The sequence below is a fragment of the Notamacropus eugenii genome, chromosome 3 (genome assembly GCF_028372415.1).
Source record: "Notamacropus eugenii isolate mMacEug1 chromosome 3, mMacEug1.pri_v2, whole genome shotgun sequence".
In the NCBI taxonomy this organism is placed as follows: Eukaryota; Metazoa; Chordata; class Mammalia; order Diprotodontia; family Macropodidae; genus Notamacropus; species Notamacropus eugenii.
The window spans coordinates 42595581-42608435 of NC_092874.1; the positions used below are offsets into that span (position 1 = coordinate 42595581).

General features: G+C 41.7%; 1 protein-coding gene across 2 annotated transcripts in view; it reads right to left on the minus strand.

The window, feature by feature from the left end:
- LIMD1 (LIM domain containing 1) overlaps nt 1-12855 on the minus strand; it is a 77054-nt gene continuing 64199 nt past the window's right edge. For both annotated transcript variants that reach the window (XM_072651386.1, XM_072651385.1), the window contains exons 6-9: nt 11423-11553; nt 10048-10099; nt 9084-9152; nt 1-6985 (exon numbers count right to left, since the gene is read on the minus strand). In XM_072651386.1, the coding sequence (XP_072507487.1) occupies nt 6848-6985; nt 9084-9152; nt 10048-10099; nt 11423-11553 (390 nt within the window). In that variant the 3' untranslated portion in view covers nt 1-6847. The remainder of the gene's footprint in view (nt 6986-9083; nt 9153-10047; nt 10100-11422; nt 11554-12855) is intronic.

A 12855-nucleotide genomic window follows, 5' to 3' on the forward strand; every position in this document is an offset into this window, starting at 1 on the left:
TTCAACCTTTGACTCAGTTGCATTTATTAGGGTAATTCAAAATTCTGGCCCTATTATATCATAAATACTTAACAGCTTAAAAAGACAGCATCCATCCACCCCTAGCTGAGAGTAGTTATGTCACCAGATGGACTAACAAGCTTTTTTATTTTTTTATTTTTTGAAATTGAAATGTCCTAGAAACAAACAAACAACTTGAGTACCATTCAGTATTGTAGGCCCTGGCCAGCTTATTTCAAGCTGTTGGGGTTTGAAAAGTGTGAGCATATGTACATATAGCAGACCTGCTGCATCAAGAATGCCAATTACTTTAAAGGAGGAAATAGCAATTTCAAGATTAAGAAACAAAACAAAACAAAACATTTTTCCATTCCTTCACCAAGCAAGCATCAGGGTGATGGGGAATCTTAACCAAGGGTAGTGAAGTAAAAAGAGCATCTGACTTTGGATGAGAAGACATGAGTTTGTGTACTGATATCCACTTACTAGCTGGGAGAGATGAGGAGGAGAGAAATCTATCTGAGCCTCAGTTTCCTCATCTGTAAAATAGAAATTATAATACTTAAACCACCTACTTCTCAAGATTGTTGTAAAGATCAATGAGATGGGAAAGGGCTGAGAAGTGTTCTTCAATATAATTTGTCCAAAGGTGTAACTTTTACCAATGCCCCTGTTTTCAGCTATCCCAATAACGGTCTTCCTACTGAACTAAACATTTCTCTTCTCTACAAAAGCAGGCTCAGAGTTTGAAATATTCAAGAGTCATGAGAGCTTGGGAGCCTTCTGAACATGTTAATAACAGCTGCCCTCAATCTATCACACTCAGGATCTGTAGGCGGAGGTATTGGGTTGCCTCACCCCATTGCAGATCTTGGCCATGGTCTTAGGAAAAGGGAGGAAGTAAAAAGGAAAGGATCACTGTTAGAGTGAGATCTGGCAAGTTTATAAGCTGACTCTTCAGAGACCTGTGGGATTTATGGGAGACACCTTAAAGATATAGGATAGCTGTTCCTATGAGAACACAAAGCCCCAAGGTAGGCCTGCCTAAATCCCCCTACAAAGAGCAGTCTTCTGCAGGAAGGGATAATCAATGTGCTAGGAAAACAACAACAATATTGTGGGTTAGTACTTTAGGATTCTACACTTCACACTTATTATTAATTTTACAATAGCTTGAATCATGCTACAATAACAAAACAAAAGATATAAACACTGAGGAAAACACTTCCTCTCACAGTGAGCTTTTCATACTCAATATAGAAATTCTTTCCCTCAACTCTGCCAAGTTCTGGCTCAGAAAAAAAAATGTCAAAGACACTGCATCCCAAATAAGAAAATGTGTATAAAGAGCTCAGTATTAATGCCTGACAACAGCAGACACTTAATACATGCTTGCTCCTGCTTCCCCTTCATTTTGTCTTTTTTAAGAAAAAAATTTCACTCTAGAGTGACTTCAGATGTTCTAGAATAACCTTGGATTTCATGGGTGGCTCTTTGGGATTTGTTCCTGCACAAAAGAAGGAGGTAAATAAAGGACCTTTGTTGAAGGACAAGGCTACAATGGATCCATCAGCCTGATGACGTTCTGCTGTGCTGGCCTTCCTAAGGAATCATGAGATTTCAAGTGTCCATTCTATTTGTACACATTTAAGGATGAAAGGATGAAAGAAACACAGATCACTCTGGTGCACTCAAATTTTCTTTCCTTAATACTAAAATATCCAAGGAGACAAGTCAATAATGGATCTAAAGAGCAGATCAACACCTCCTATGGCCTGCAGAGGACTCTGCTCCTATTTATTCTACCAAGAATTCTGAGCCCAGACCTCCGCACTCTTTAGCAAGCTCCTGCAGTAACTCAGATGCAGTAGGCCAGAAATGTCAGCACTCAAAATGCAAGGGGGCGGAGACTCGAGGATCAGGAAGAACCAGCTTCAACATTTAGATGCTAGCAAGACTACATTTAATAAGAAATGTTAGTCAACATCAGAGTGCAGCAGGATCCTGCTTCAGTAAACTACAATTAAATGAATTTCACTATGAGAATTAATTTGACTTGAATCAGCTGTATCATTTTTAAATGCCTCAAGCTACGAAATGAGCAGAAGGAGACATGGTGACAAGCTCTAAATCAAGCAAAGGAAGAAGGTTAGTTTCCTAAAGTGAAGAATCTGAAATTAACAAGGTCCATGTAATTTAAATGGAAAGCACCTGTATGAATGACTGTATCGGTGAAACCATAAGGTTCCCTCACTTTACTTTTAAAAATATCTACACTGATATCAGACCATAAAGTCATAGATCAGAGACTTAAAACTTGGGTGGGGGGAACTTTAGGGGGCCTACAGTCTAATCCCCTCATTTTACAGAGGATGGAACTGAAGTCTACAGAAATAAAGGGACTTGTTTGAAGTCACAGATAGCAAATGGCAGCTTCCTTTTTTTGCTACATATGAGTCAGACAGTTACCATGTTTTATGTGTGTGAGAGAGCAAGCATATATATATGTATACATATGGATGGGTATTCATATATGTACTATATACACATGTATATGTGCACGACACACATGCATGCATGTAATGGTCCATGTATGCAATACATGCGTGCACATATATACATGTATGAAGTCCTATATATACACAATGCCATGTGCACATATACATGTATGGGTGGATGTTCTCTTTATACATACATTTATGTGCACTGTGTACATATGTATATAGAGTGGGCCTTTTATTTTATTGGCATAGGGAATGATGAGTGAAGAAACTCCCTAAACCTAAGCAAATCTACACCTGCCCTGCAACTTATATAGTTCTTGAGAGTTGCCATAGGGCCTTTGATTATAGTGAGAAAGGGAATAAAAGGTCAATGGGTGATGGGGAAGGGAGAAAGAAAGAGAGGGAAGGAGGGAAAGAGAGAGAGACAGAGAGAGAGAAAGACAGAGAGAGAGAGACAGAGAGAGGCAGAGAGAGAGAAGAATATTATTGAGGTATTTTTTTAGAGGCAGAGAAGAGATCAGAAGGAAGGTAAGAAGCACAGACAAGTAGGACAGCCTTGAAAGCAGCAGGCTGGCTTGGCCATCCTGCCATTTTTAGAACTTTAAAAGCAGCGCTGGGTGCTGATCATCAGTGGTTTCTTCGGAGAGAGAAAGAAGGGGAGAAAGAGAATTTGCACTAAGCCAAACCCTGTGGGTCCAGCATTGAAGACAGGCTTCTTCCCCAAGTCACACAGCTCCATCTTCCCCATGGGCACCTCACAACTGGGGGACCCCAAGGAAGCCCCCTCCCAGGGGCATTCCTATAAATCCTTCCCATAAATTCTCTCGTTCCAGGAAGTAAAGATCCGCATCAGCAGAGCCCAGCCGGCATTGGAACCAGGAAGGCCAAAGAGGGAGCAGAAAGTCACTTTGCTTTTCTGTGTGTATCACCAGTACTTAACATAGGACCTGGCACATAGTAGGTACTTAATAAATGCCTGTTGACTGACTGCCTGACTCTCCTTTTTGTTTACTGAGTTAATTTTTAATTTAAAAAAAATCACCTGTTTTAAGCGAATGATCACCTACTCAAGGACAAATTCTTTTTCTTTTTGACTATCACCTTGAATCAGCTATACAGACTACATTCTGAATAGAAGGGGATAAAAAGCCTTCCTGTTAACTTGCACAGCCGGTCAGTATGACTGAGCTAGAGCAGAGTTTACAGGGCTTGTCTCTGGAGTTTTTCAGTGACCAGGGACCCAGGGTTCATTAGAGATGAGTTGAATGACCCTGGAGGGGACAGGGATGACACAAAAATTCCTTCCCCTAGCTATTTAGTGGCGCCATTGACTCAGAGCTGTACCTATCGTGTATGCATGTGTTGGCTTCTCAGTTAGAATGGGAGCTCCTTGAGGACAAATACTGGTCTTGCTTTTCTTTATGTTCTCTCCCCAGTGCTTACTTAGCACAGCCCTTAATCAATCAACACTTGCTGACTGATGGGCTCACATTTTGGGGTTACACTTACTCCTCGCATGATGTTGGACGTGTCAGTTCACATTTATGGGCCTCAGTTTCCTCCTCTGTAAAATGAGGGCATTGGACTAGATGATTTCTAGAATCCATTCTAAGTCTAACTCCATGATCCACCAATTAAGCTAGGCCTACCAGGCCAGAACCTGGAATAGGGTAGGAAGGAAAATGAGAAGAAGGCCCGGTCAACTTGACTAAATTCAGCTATGGGACGTGCATTTTGATAAAAGTGTAAAACACTTCATCAAGGGTCAAGTCTGGGCTTCTTTCAGGCTTCGGAACACACTTGCTACCTGGTTTCAGACAAGCCCTGGAGATGTGACAAAGACCAGCGAAGGTTCTACAGGCAGATAAACACTTTGGGATGCCGGAGCCTTTAGTTTTTAATTCTTCCACAGAGCTGTGGGAACTAGACCCCAAGCCTGCTGGAAACAACCTTTCACTTCCCCAGGCCCCTCCCCTACTTGTGCTGGAGCCTAAGGTTGACCAGACGTCTCCAGAAGTTCAGCACTCAAAGCTTTCATGGGCCAGCGGTAGTTGGTCTCAGAACTCACTGTGTCCTTGTCCTGCCTGACAGGGTCTGAGAGTAAAGATAGGCCAGTGACAGGCAATAAGATGTACCTTTACCATAGGCTGCATCCAAAAAGAAAAAAATTGGGAGACTTTTTTTCCTGGGAGTCTTTTTTCCTGTTCCTTCCACTGAGTGATATTAGCACTAGGCCCCCAAGAGAGGCTCAGCTCTACATAAGGGTAAATGAAATCTTACCAATATCCAGCTGTTTCTTAGGTTGTGCTGCTCCTTGGGAAATGTGAATAAACTATTAAAGACAGTGTGCCTGAATTTAAATCTGGCACAAATTTCCATCTATCTAAATTGCAAATGATTTCACAAACTGGAGATTGGCCTGTGTAAGAAAAGGCACCATTTTACTAGTGGGTATGACACAATGTAAACAAAGAGTTCAGAGGACCAAAGCAGAGGACTCTGGTATAGGCACTTACCCTTAAATCTGGTTTAGGCTATATTAGAAAAGTTTTGAATTTTTTTGAGGAGCCATCCATAGTCTAAGGAAGCAGTTATATAAAAAGTATTCCTTATGCTGGTTTCTACAAAGCCAAAGCTTATAGATTTAGAACTGCAAGGGACTATGGAAGTCATGGAATTAAATTCTCTTATTTTACAGATGAGGAAACTGAGGCAGGTGGTGGTTAAGTGACTTGCCAAGGGTCACAGAGCTAGTGAGGGTTTGAAGCAGTATTTGAACTCAAGTCTTCCTGATTGCAAGTGTAAGGCTCCATCCACTAAACTATGATACCTCTCCAAGTTTATGGTACTGAATATCAGAGTAAATGGTTTCATGCCTGAAGTAACTTTCTTGATTTAAATACCTTTTCTCCAGGATGATGGGGATCATGTTCCTGAGTAATCTGGTTTTCCAGAAAAAGGATCTGCGTTATATACATTAAGGTATTAGTTCTTCAATCTGTCTCCAGAATCCTGTGTAAGTCCAAATACAAAAAGGTGGCCAAGCAAAAGAAAGAACACCCTCCCACTGTCTAGTCAATATCCATTTCATACCAACAAGAGCCTTTGAGCTCCAGGACCTAACCCTGAGGACCGGGCATGAGCTGAATGGTGCCTGCACCAAGCTCTTCACTCATGGTAGATTTAGCAGTAAAATTCTCAAGGCAGGAAAAAAGAAGAAATGATCTATCCTATGCATCCCAAGCCTCTTGGGAGGATTTGTGGGAGGGGAGTTGAGGAAAAGGTAAATCTGAAGAGACTCAACAAAAACATTTATCAAAACATTTACTATGTATGTGCTAGGTGCCAGAAATAGAGATTTTGGAGCCAGTAAACCCAATGAGAGGTTGACATGGCATAGTGGATAGAAAACTGTCCTTAGAATCAGGAAGATCTGGATTCAAATGGTGCCCTGACACATCCTTGGCTCTCTGAGTCTAGCAAGTCATTGAAAGTCTAAGTGCCCCAGGAAACTCTCCCAGGCCCTAAGCATCAGAGAAGGGGCAGATCTCCACTGGGACAGGACGTTTTCTCACCAAAAACTCCCAAAACATGGGTCCAATCCAAAAAAACTGCTCTGAGGACAAAATATTTCTATGGCCACCTTCCTTGGCTTCATATAAAAACCTGGCTCTAGCTTACACTGTTGACAAAGTCTTCCTATGACACCAATGAAAATGTCACCTATGTCACCAATGTTAACTATGTCACCAATGAAATGTAGAGACTGCCTCTCTTTGTAATGCAACAATTATTTTCAGAGATGACTAAAGAAGACCTAAAATCTCACTTCTGGGATAAAAGGAAGATCTGAAGGTTGTTTTATACTTGGTTCTAATTTCCCTAAGGAAAAAGAATGACTGTGAAGGTCTGTTATCAATCTGTTGGTGTCCTGAGTGGGGAATTGGGGGAAGATCTTAAAATAGGCTCAACATGAATCACATAGAAGAATGCACAGTATCCTCAGCACGCAGGTCTCAGGATGGCTAATTGGGCTTTCCATGACTGAATCTCCTTGTGCCTTTATAATGATGCATTCTCCCAAGTATTCTGAAGACCTCCTGAGTATGGAGGAAGGCCCGGGGAAGATAAATGTACCACAATGGATAATATTTCACTTTCCTGGCCAAGGAAAAACAAAACCACGTGCACACAGACAAGTTACCTTTTCCTTTATCGCCCTCCCACCTCCCTCAACCCAAACATACCCCAGTCTCTGAAACCAGAACCATGATTCTCTGATTAGACATTCCCTGCTGCTAATGCAGGGAAACGGCACCAGAATCGGTTCTGCCCACGTTGGACTAGTAGGGATGCTGGTGGGTGGCCACCGAAATGGACCCCTTCTCAATGTGCTTCAGATGACAGGCATGGCAGAGCAAGTGATCGTCCAGAGGGTAACACCGGTGGCCATCTTCATCATTGAGTTCCATCCCACAATCCTAAGGAGTCAAGGTGGCCATTTTAGTGGGAGAAGGGGAGAGACTAAAAACCATTCATTAGCCCTCTATAGCTTCCTGACCTGGGAGCCTGATGGGAGAACCAGGACAGAGACAAAGCTTCATTCACAAAAATGTGCAGAAGAGAATGGAACAGGGTTCAGAAGGAAACAGCCAAGCAGGACAGCTTGGAAAGCAACATGTGGGATTGATTATATACTTAAAAAAATAAAAGCAAGCCAATTCCCCTTTTCTTTATTCTGCTTTGTATATGGAAGCATTCTCTTTTTTGTGTGCTTACTAAATTCAGAATAAAAACAGTAAAATTTTAAAAAGAAAGAAGGAGGGAAGAGAGAGAAAGGAAGGAAAGAAGGAAGGAAGGAAGGAAGGGAGGGAGGGAAGAAGGAAGGAAGGAAGGAAGGAAGGAAGGAAGGAAGGAAGGAAGGAAGGAAGGAAGGAAGGAAGGAAGGAAGGAAGGAGGGAGGGAGGGAGGGAGGAAGGAAGGAAGGAAGGAAGGAAGGAAGGAAGGAAGGAAGGAAGGAAGGAAGGAAGGAAGGGAGGGAGGGAGGAAATAAAGAAAAATAGAAGGAAAGAAATAAGGATGGAGGGAAAGAAAGAAAGCAGAAAGGAAGGAAAGAAAGAAAGTTCTCAGAGACTGGGTGTCTGAGAATTTCTGGCTTTTTGATCAGCTGGCAAATCTCTCCACTTTTTCCTAACACATAATAATTGCCAATAAGCTAACATTTATATAGCACTTTAAGGTTTTTGAAGCACTTCACAAATATTATCCCTTTTGATCCTGATAAACTCTGTGAGATAGGTGCTATCATCTCTATTTTATAGATAAGCAAACTGAGGCAGAGAGAGGTTAAATTGCCTAAGATTACCCATCTAATAAATGTAGGAGGCAGGATTTGAACTTAGGTCTTCCAGTTCCAAGTTGAGGACTCTATCCACTATGCCACTGACTGCTCTTGTCATCTCCTAGGTTCCTGCTGCAAAGGACCATTGTTGAGCTACTTCCCCTGGATTCTAGAGGCACCACTGTTGATTCTTCTGGGGGCAGGCTTGAGATAAATGATGCCACAAAGAGGGTCATTGAATGAATCTGGTCACATTCGAGCCTGCAGTTAGCCTTTGCAAAATGCCCTCCTCCAGCTACTGACTACTAGGTCACTACTGAAGGGCTGCTCCCCTTTGGAAGGACCCACTTTGAGCATAAACCAGACTTTGAAAATGTTGCCTGGCAGTGCAGGGCAGTGGGCAAAGCCTGGAAATGGGAAACAGGAAGAATGAGATTCAAATCCGACCTGTGCTACCTTGGTTATGTCTGTCACCCTAGATAAGTCACTTTCACATCTACAAAATGCCTCTGCCAAAGCTTCAGTTTTCACATCCATAAAATGGGCATCATATCTGTAAATACCCATCTCACAGAGTAGTGGTGAAATTCTAACATATAATATATATATAATATATAAAATATATTAATATATAATATATAAAATGTTTTACATATATTTATATGTAAGGTTACATATACATACAACCTCAAAATGATTCAGGAATTTCAGTTGCTGTTACTTTCATCAGAGTGTCCTGTGTAAAAGAGAGGCTTTAAGTGCTTCAGTGACTGGCTCAACATGCTTGGCTTCTGGCGCTAGATAGGTAATCAGTCTGTTTTTTTGCATTTTTTCTTTGTTAATTCCAAGATTGTGCTGTGAGATCTGACCTGCTTGTCATGAGAACATACAGACTATAGTGGGGAGAGGATTGTGGTTTCTCTGGATCACACAGGGTTTCAAAATCATCTCCCTCAGAAACTGAACTCACAAACATGATCTGAAACCTGAGGCTCAGCCAACACAGCCCTGTAATGCCAATATGGCTCAGGTATATAAAGAGTGATTATGAATTTCAGACTTGTGAGCTGGCAGAGGAAAAAAAATCATTCCCAAAAGCAAACATTCATTCTTCTGTCCTGTTTCCTGCTGGCCACACTATTCAGAATATTAATTTGGGGGGATGGGGGACTTTTTCTCCCTTTTGCTTTTTTTTCGATCAGGCTCCCTGGCCCTTCCCCAGAAAGTGGCTGGCCTACCTCACAGTGGTAACACTCCACGTGGTAATCTTTATCCATTGACACAACACGGATGGTTTCGTCAGAGCCCTGCATCAGAAAGAAGCAAGGAAAACATCAGATACAGGAAAAAAGTCAGAGCAGAGAGGTTCATAGACCATGGGAAGTGCATGGGAAGCATGTCAGGAAGAAAGGGGCATTTTTCTTTCTGGGAGAAATTCTGGGCTCCCTACAGAAAGATACAAACATATAGGCCATGAACTTACTTTAAAAATAATAATAATAATAATTACTGTTATTAATTTTGATCATGTGATCTTTTCAGTTCTTTTTTCTCTCTTTTACTTATTATAGTAAATGGAGCATTAATATCTAGGAGAAGAATTTGATTCAATCCAAGAGGCAAAGACCACTGGGGTCAACATTTCCTACGGTTGGGCTGCTTCCTTCTCTACAATTTTTTTCCATGGCTTTGAGCTGGTAGAAAATTAAAATAGTCCAGGGGTAAGGAAAAGAAGATAGGAGGAGAAAGGAGCCCTGAGTTCAAGCCTCCTGGATGGACAAACATTCTATTTATCACCAAGTTAGGGTTTCACATGGTTTAAGAAGAAGAAATGACAAGAGTTGAGAGGAAGAAAACAGCTGAGCTTTATGGAGACCTTCATGTCTAGGAGGACACTTGGATGAAGGCTGGAAGTGGACTGTATTTATCTCTTCCTAAAGTTGTTGTTGTTGGATTGGTTCAGTCATGTACGATTCTTCCTGACACCTTTTGGGATTTTCTTGGCAAAGATACTGGATTTGTCATTTCCTTCTCCAGCTCATTTGACAGACAAAGAAACTGAGGCAAAGTTAAGTGACTTGCTCAGGGTCACACAGCTAGGAAATGTCAGATGCCTGATTTGAACTCAGGTTTTCCTGACTCTATATCCAGAATCCTATCCACTGCGCCACCTCACTGCTCCTCTTCCTAAAAGTATCTTACCTCAGATGGAAGAATAGGGAGTCCACATGCCGCACACTTGGGGGCCAATACCCTAAAAAACACAAGATGCAGAATATTGGTAATGGCAGAAGAAGGACCAAGTGCCAAACCTTCTTCCAAGCACAATCTTTAAAACCTTCTTGAAGCCTTCCCAGATGAACAGCCATATGACCTCTTATTCCAAAGTCCTTCCACATCTATGAATAGGATCTGCCCCCATTTCACCATCTCTCCTGTGCTCTTAGATTGACTTAGGATTTAATTGTTTGGTGGATATATGACCTGTCTATCAAACCAGAAATCCCTCACTGTCTTCTTTTGCTTTTGCCAAAAATGGGGCTGCTCCCTTGGTGCAAGTCAATGAGTAAACAGCCTACCTGTTTAGGAACTGAAAATCCACACTTCACAAATCACTCCATTATCTCATCAATGTGGGTCCTCCCTCCACTGGGAAAGACGGAAACTTCTGGTTGTCCAAATCCTCCAGGAACTCCTCCATCTAGGGCCTGCCCAGTAGGGTAGGCTTGACCTCACACTGGACCCAATGGAGCATACTTTTTGACCATTGGTTATTCCCTGCGCTAGACAAATGAGTAACCTCTCTTCTTTTCTGGTTCTACGGCTCTTAGATGACATCCTTTACACAAATAGCATAATCCTTTGTGGTACATAAAGACAGACAAACCCAGAGGAAGCTTGTTTAAGGCCTGGCTAGAAGGTTGGACTGCTGATCACAAAATGCAAGAGTTGGAAGCAACTTCAATGATTACCTAATCCAACCCAGATCTCAAATCAACCAGTCACAAGGAAGGCCATGATTCCATGCAATAAGAGGCCTCTGCTTAAAGTCCTTCCCAAAGGGAAGGCCTCTACCACCTCTGGAGCCATTCTACTGGCCAGCAGCTTTCCCTGGGTGGAAGTCTTCTTCTGACATCAAGCTAAATTGGTCTTTCTTAACAATTTCCATTCATTGGTTCTGGTTTTGCTCTCTGGGGGTAAGTAAAGCAAGTTTTACCCATCTGCTATGGGACTGCCTTTAGACAACTATCACCTTCCCCCATATCATCTCTCCCTTTCTGCACACCCAAAAGACTGAACATTTTAAAATTGGCCAATACTGCACATGTAGATCTAATTGCTTAACCTTCTCAAGGAGAGGGGTGGAGAGAACATGGAACTCAATTTTTTTAAAAAACAAATGTTAAAAATTGTTTTTACATGTAATTGGGGAAAAATGAAATTAATTTTTTTCAAAAATTGGTCAATAGATAAGAACAACTTGACAGTGCTTTTTAAATGCTGAGCTTAGTCCATTTCTCTCTTTAACAAAATTAACTCCTTTTATGCTTGGAGTCATTCCCTACTAGGTCCTTACTTGTGGTAATCTCGGACACAGTAGATCTTGTTCTCTGTGTCTACCGTGAAAGGCACCCCATCCAGACACTCGTTACAGATCACACAGCGGAAACAGCCTGGGTGATAAGACTTTCCTAAGGCTTGCAGGATCTAGGAGAAAAAAAAGAGAGATGGAGAAAGGGAAAATGATGGGATTTGTTAAGGATTAGGGAGGAGGTGAGAATGAGCAAGAAGAGGAGAGACAATAATGAAATGGGGCATGAGAAGCAGTTATGGGCCATGGGAGACCTTGTCTTTATAGTTCACTTTGAGGAAGAGTTCACATTGTTGGGGGAGGGGAGGGAAGGGAAAGCAATATGATGCTAAGCTGCACAAACAGCTGGAACTTGGATGGAGTGTGAGAGGACCTGGTTTGTTACTCAGTAGGGGCCAGGCTTCTCAGCTGAATGACCTTCATGGTCATCCAGTTAGATCTCCTTTTCCATGCATAAATCACTTCTACCATCTGAACAATAAAGCTATGCACCTGCTTTGCAACCCAATAAGTGACACATGATATGCAGAGTCCATAAAAAGCCCAGGGAATCACAGGAAGGGGCACAAATTTGCAAATTGCTCCTATAAAGAAATGACGTTGTTCATTCGTTCCATCAACAAAAAATCAGGACTGATCAATATGGATCATAGATCAGGCACTGCTTAAAGCAAATATAGCCCCTGAAAAAGAATTTGGGAGTGGTTGGTTTTCAATATACTACAAGCTTTTTCCATGATGCTACCAACCTTTGCCTTTGAGGTGACTTCTATTATGGAAAGTCTTGACTGGACAGCCATGTCCTAGAGGTTAGGATGACCTCTGATATACACCCAAAACCATGGACTAGTAACATGCTCTATCCTAAGTGTTCACCTGCTCATAAAATGCTTTATTCATTCACTTCTGTTGAAAGAATTCTTGAATTAGAGGACCTGAATTCAAATTCCACCTCTGAAATGTACTGTCTATCTGACTATAGGCAAAGTCACTTAGCCTCCAAGGCTTTGGTTTGCTCATCTGTAAAAGGGGGTGGGGTGGCATTACAGGACCTCTGAGAGTCCCCTTATAGATCATATCTCTAGGTCTATGATCTTATGACTGAGACCACTTTTCTACCTTCCCAAGCCCAGAGCAAAAGTTGCTGGCGTTAAATTATCCAGGGCATCTAAATTAGACTCTAGGAAGGACTTTCAGAATCTTAGGCTTGTGAGAATAGAACATTGTTGATGTTGTTATTAAGAGTTTGTGGAATAATGGTATGAATGAAATTCATCCTGGAAGAAGGAGGAAGGAAGGAATGACTTTTTGAAGTCTCCATTAACCTATTTCTTTGAAAGAGTTTGGAACCAATGTATGAAAATAGGTAAGGGTTTTCCAGGATCCATAGGGGTTGATTTCTGGGAGTCTACTGAACC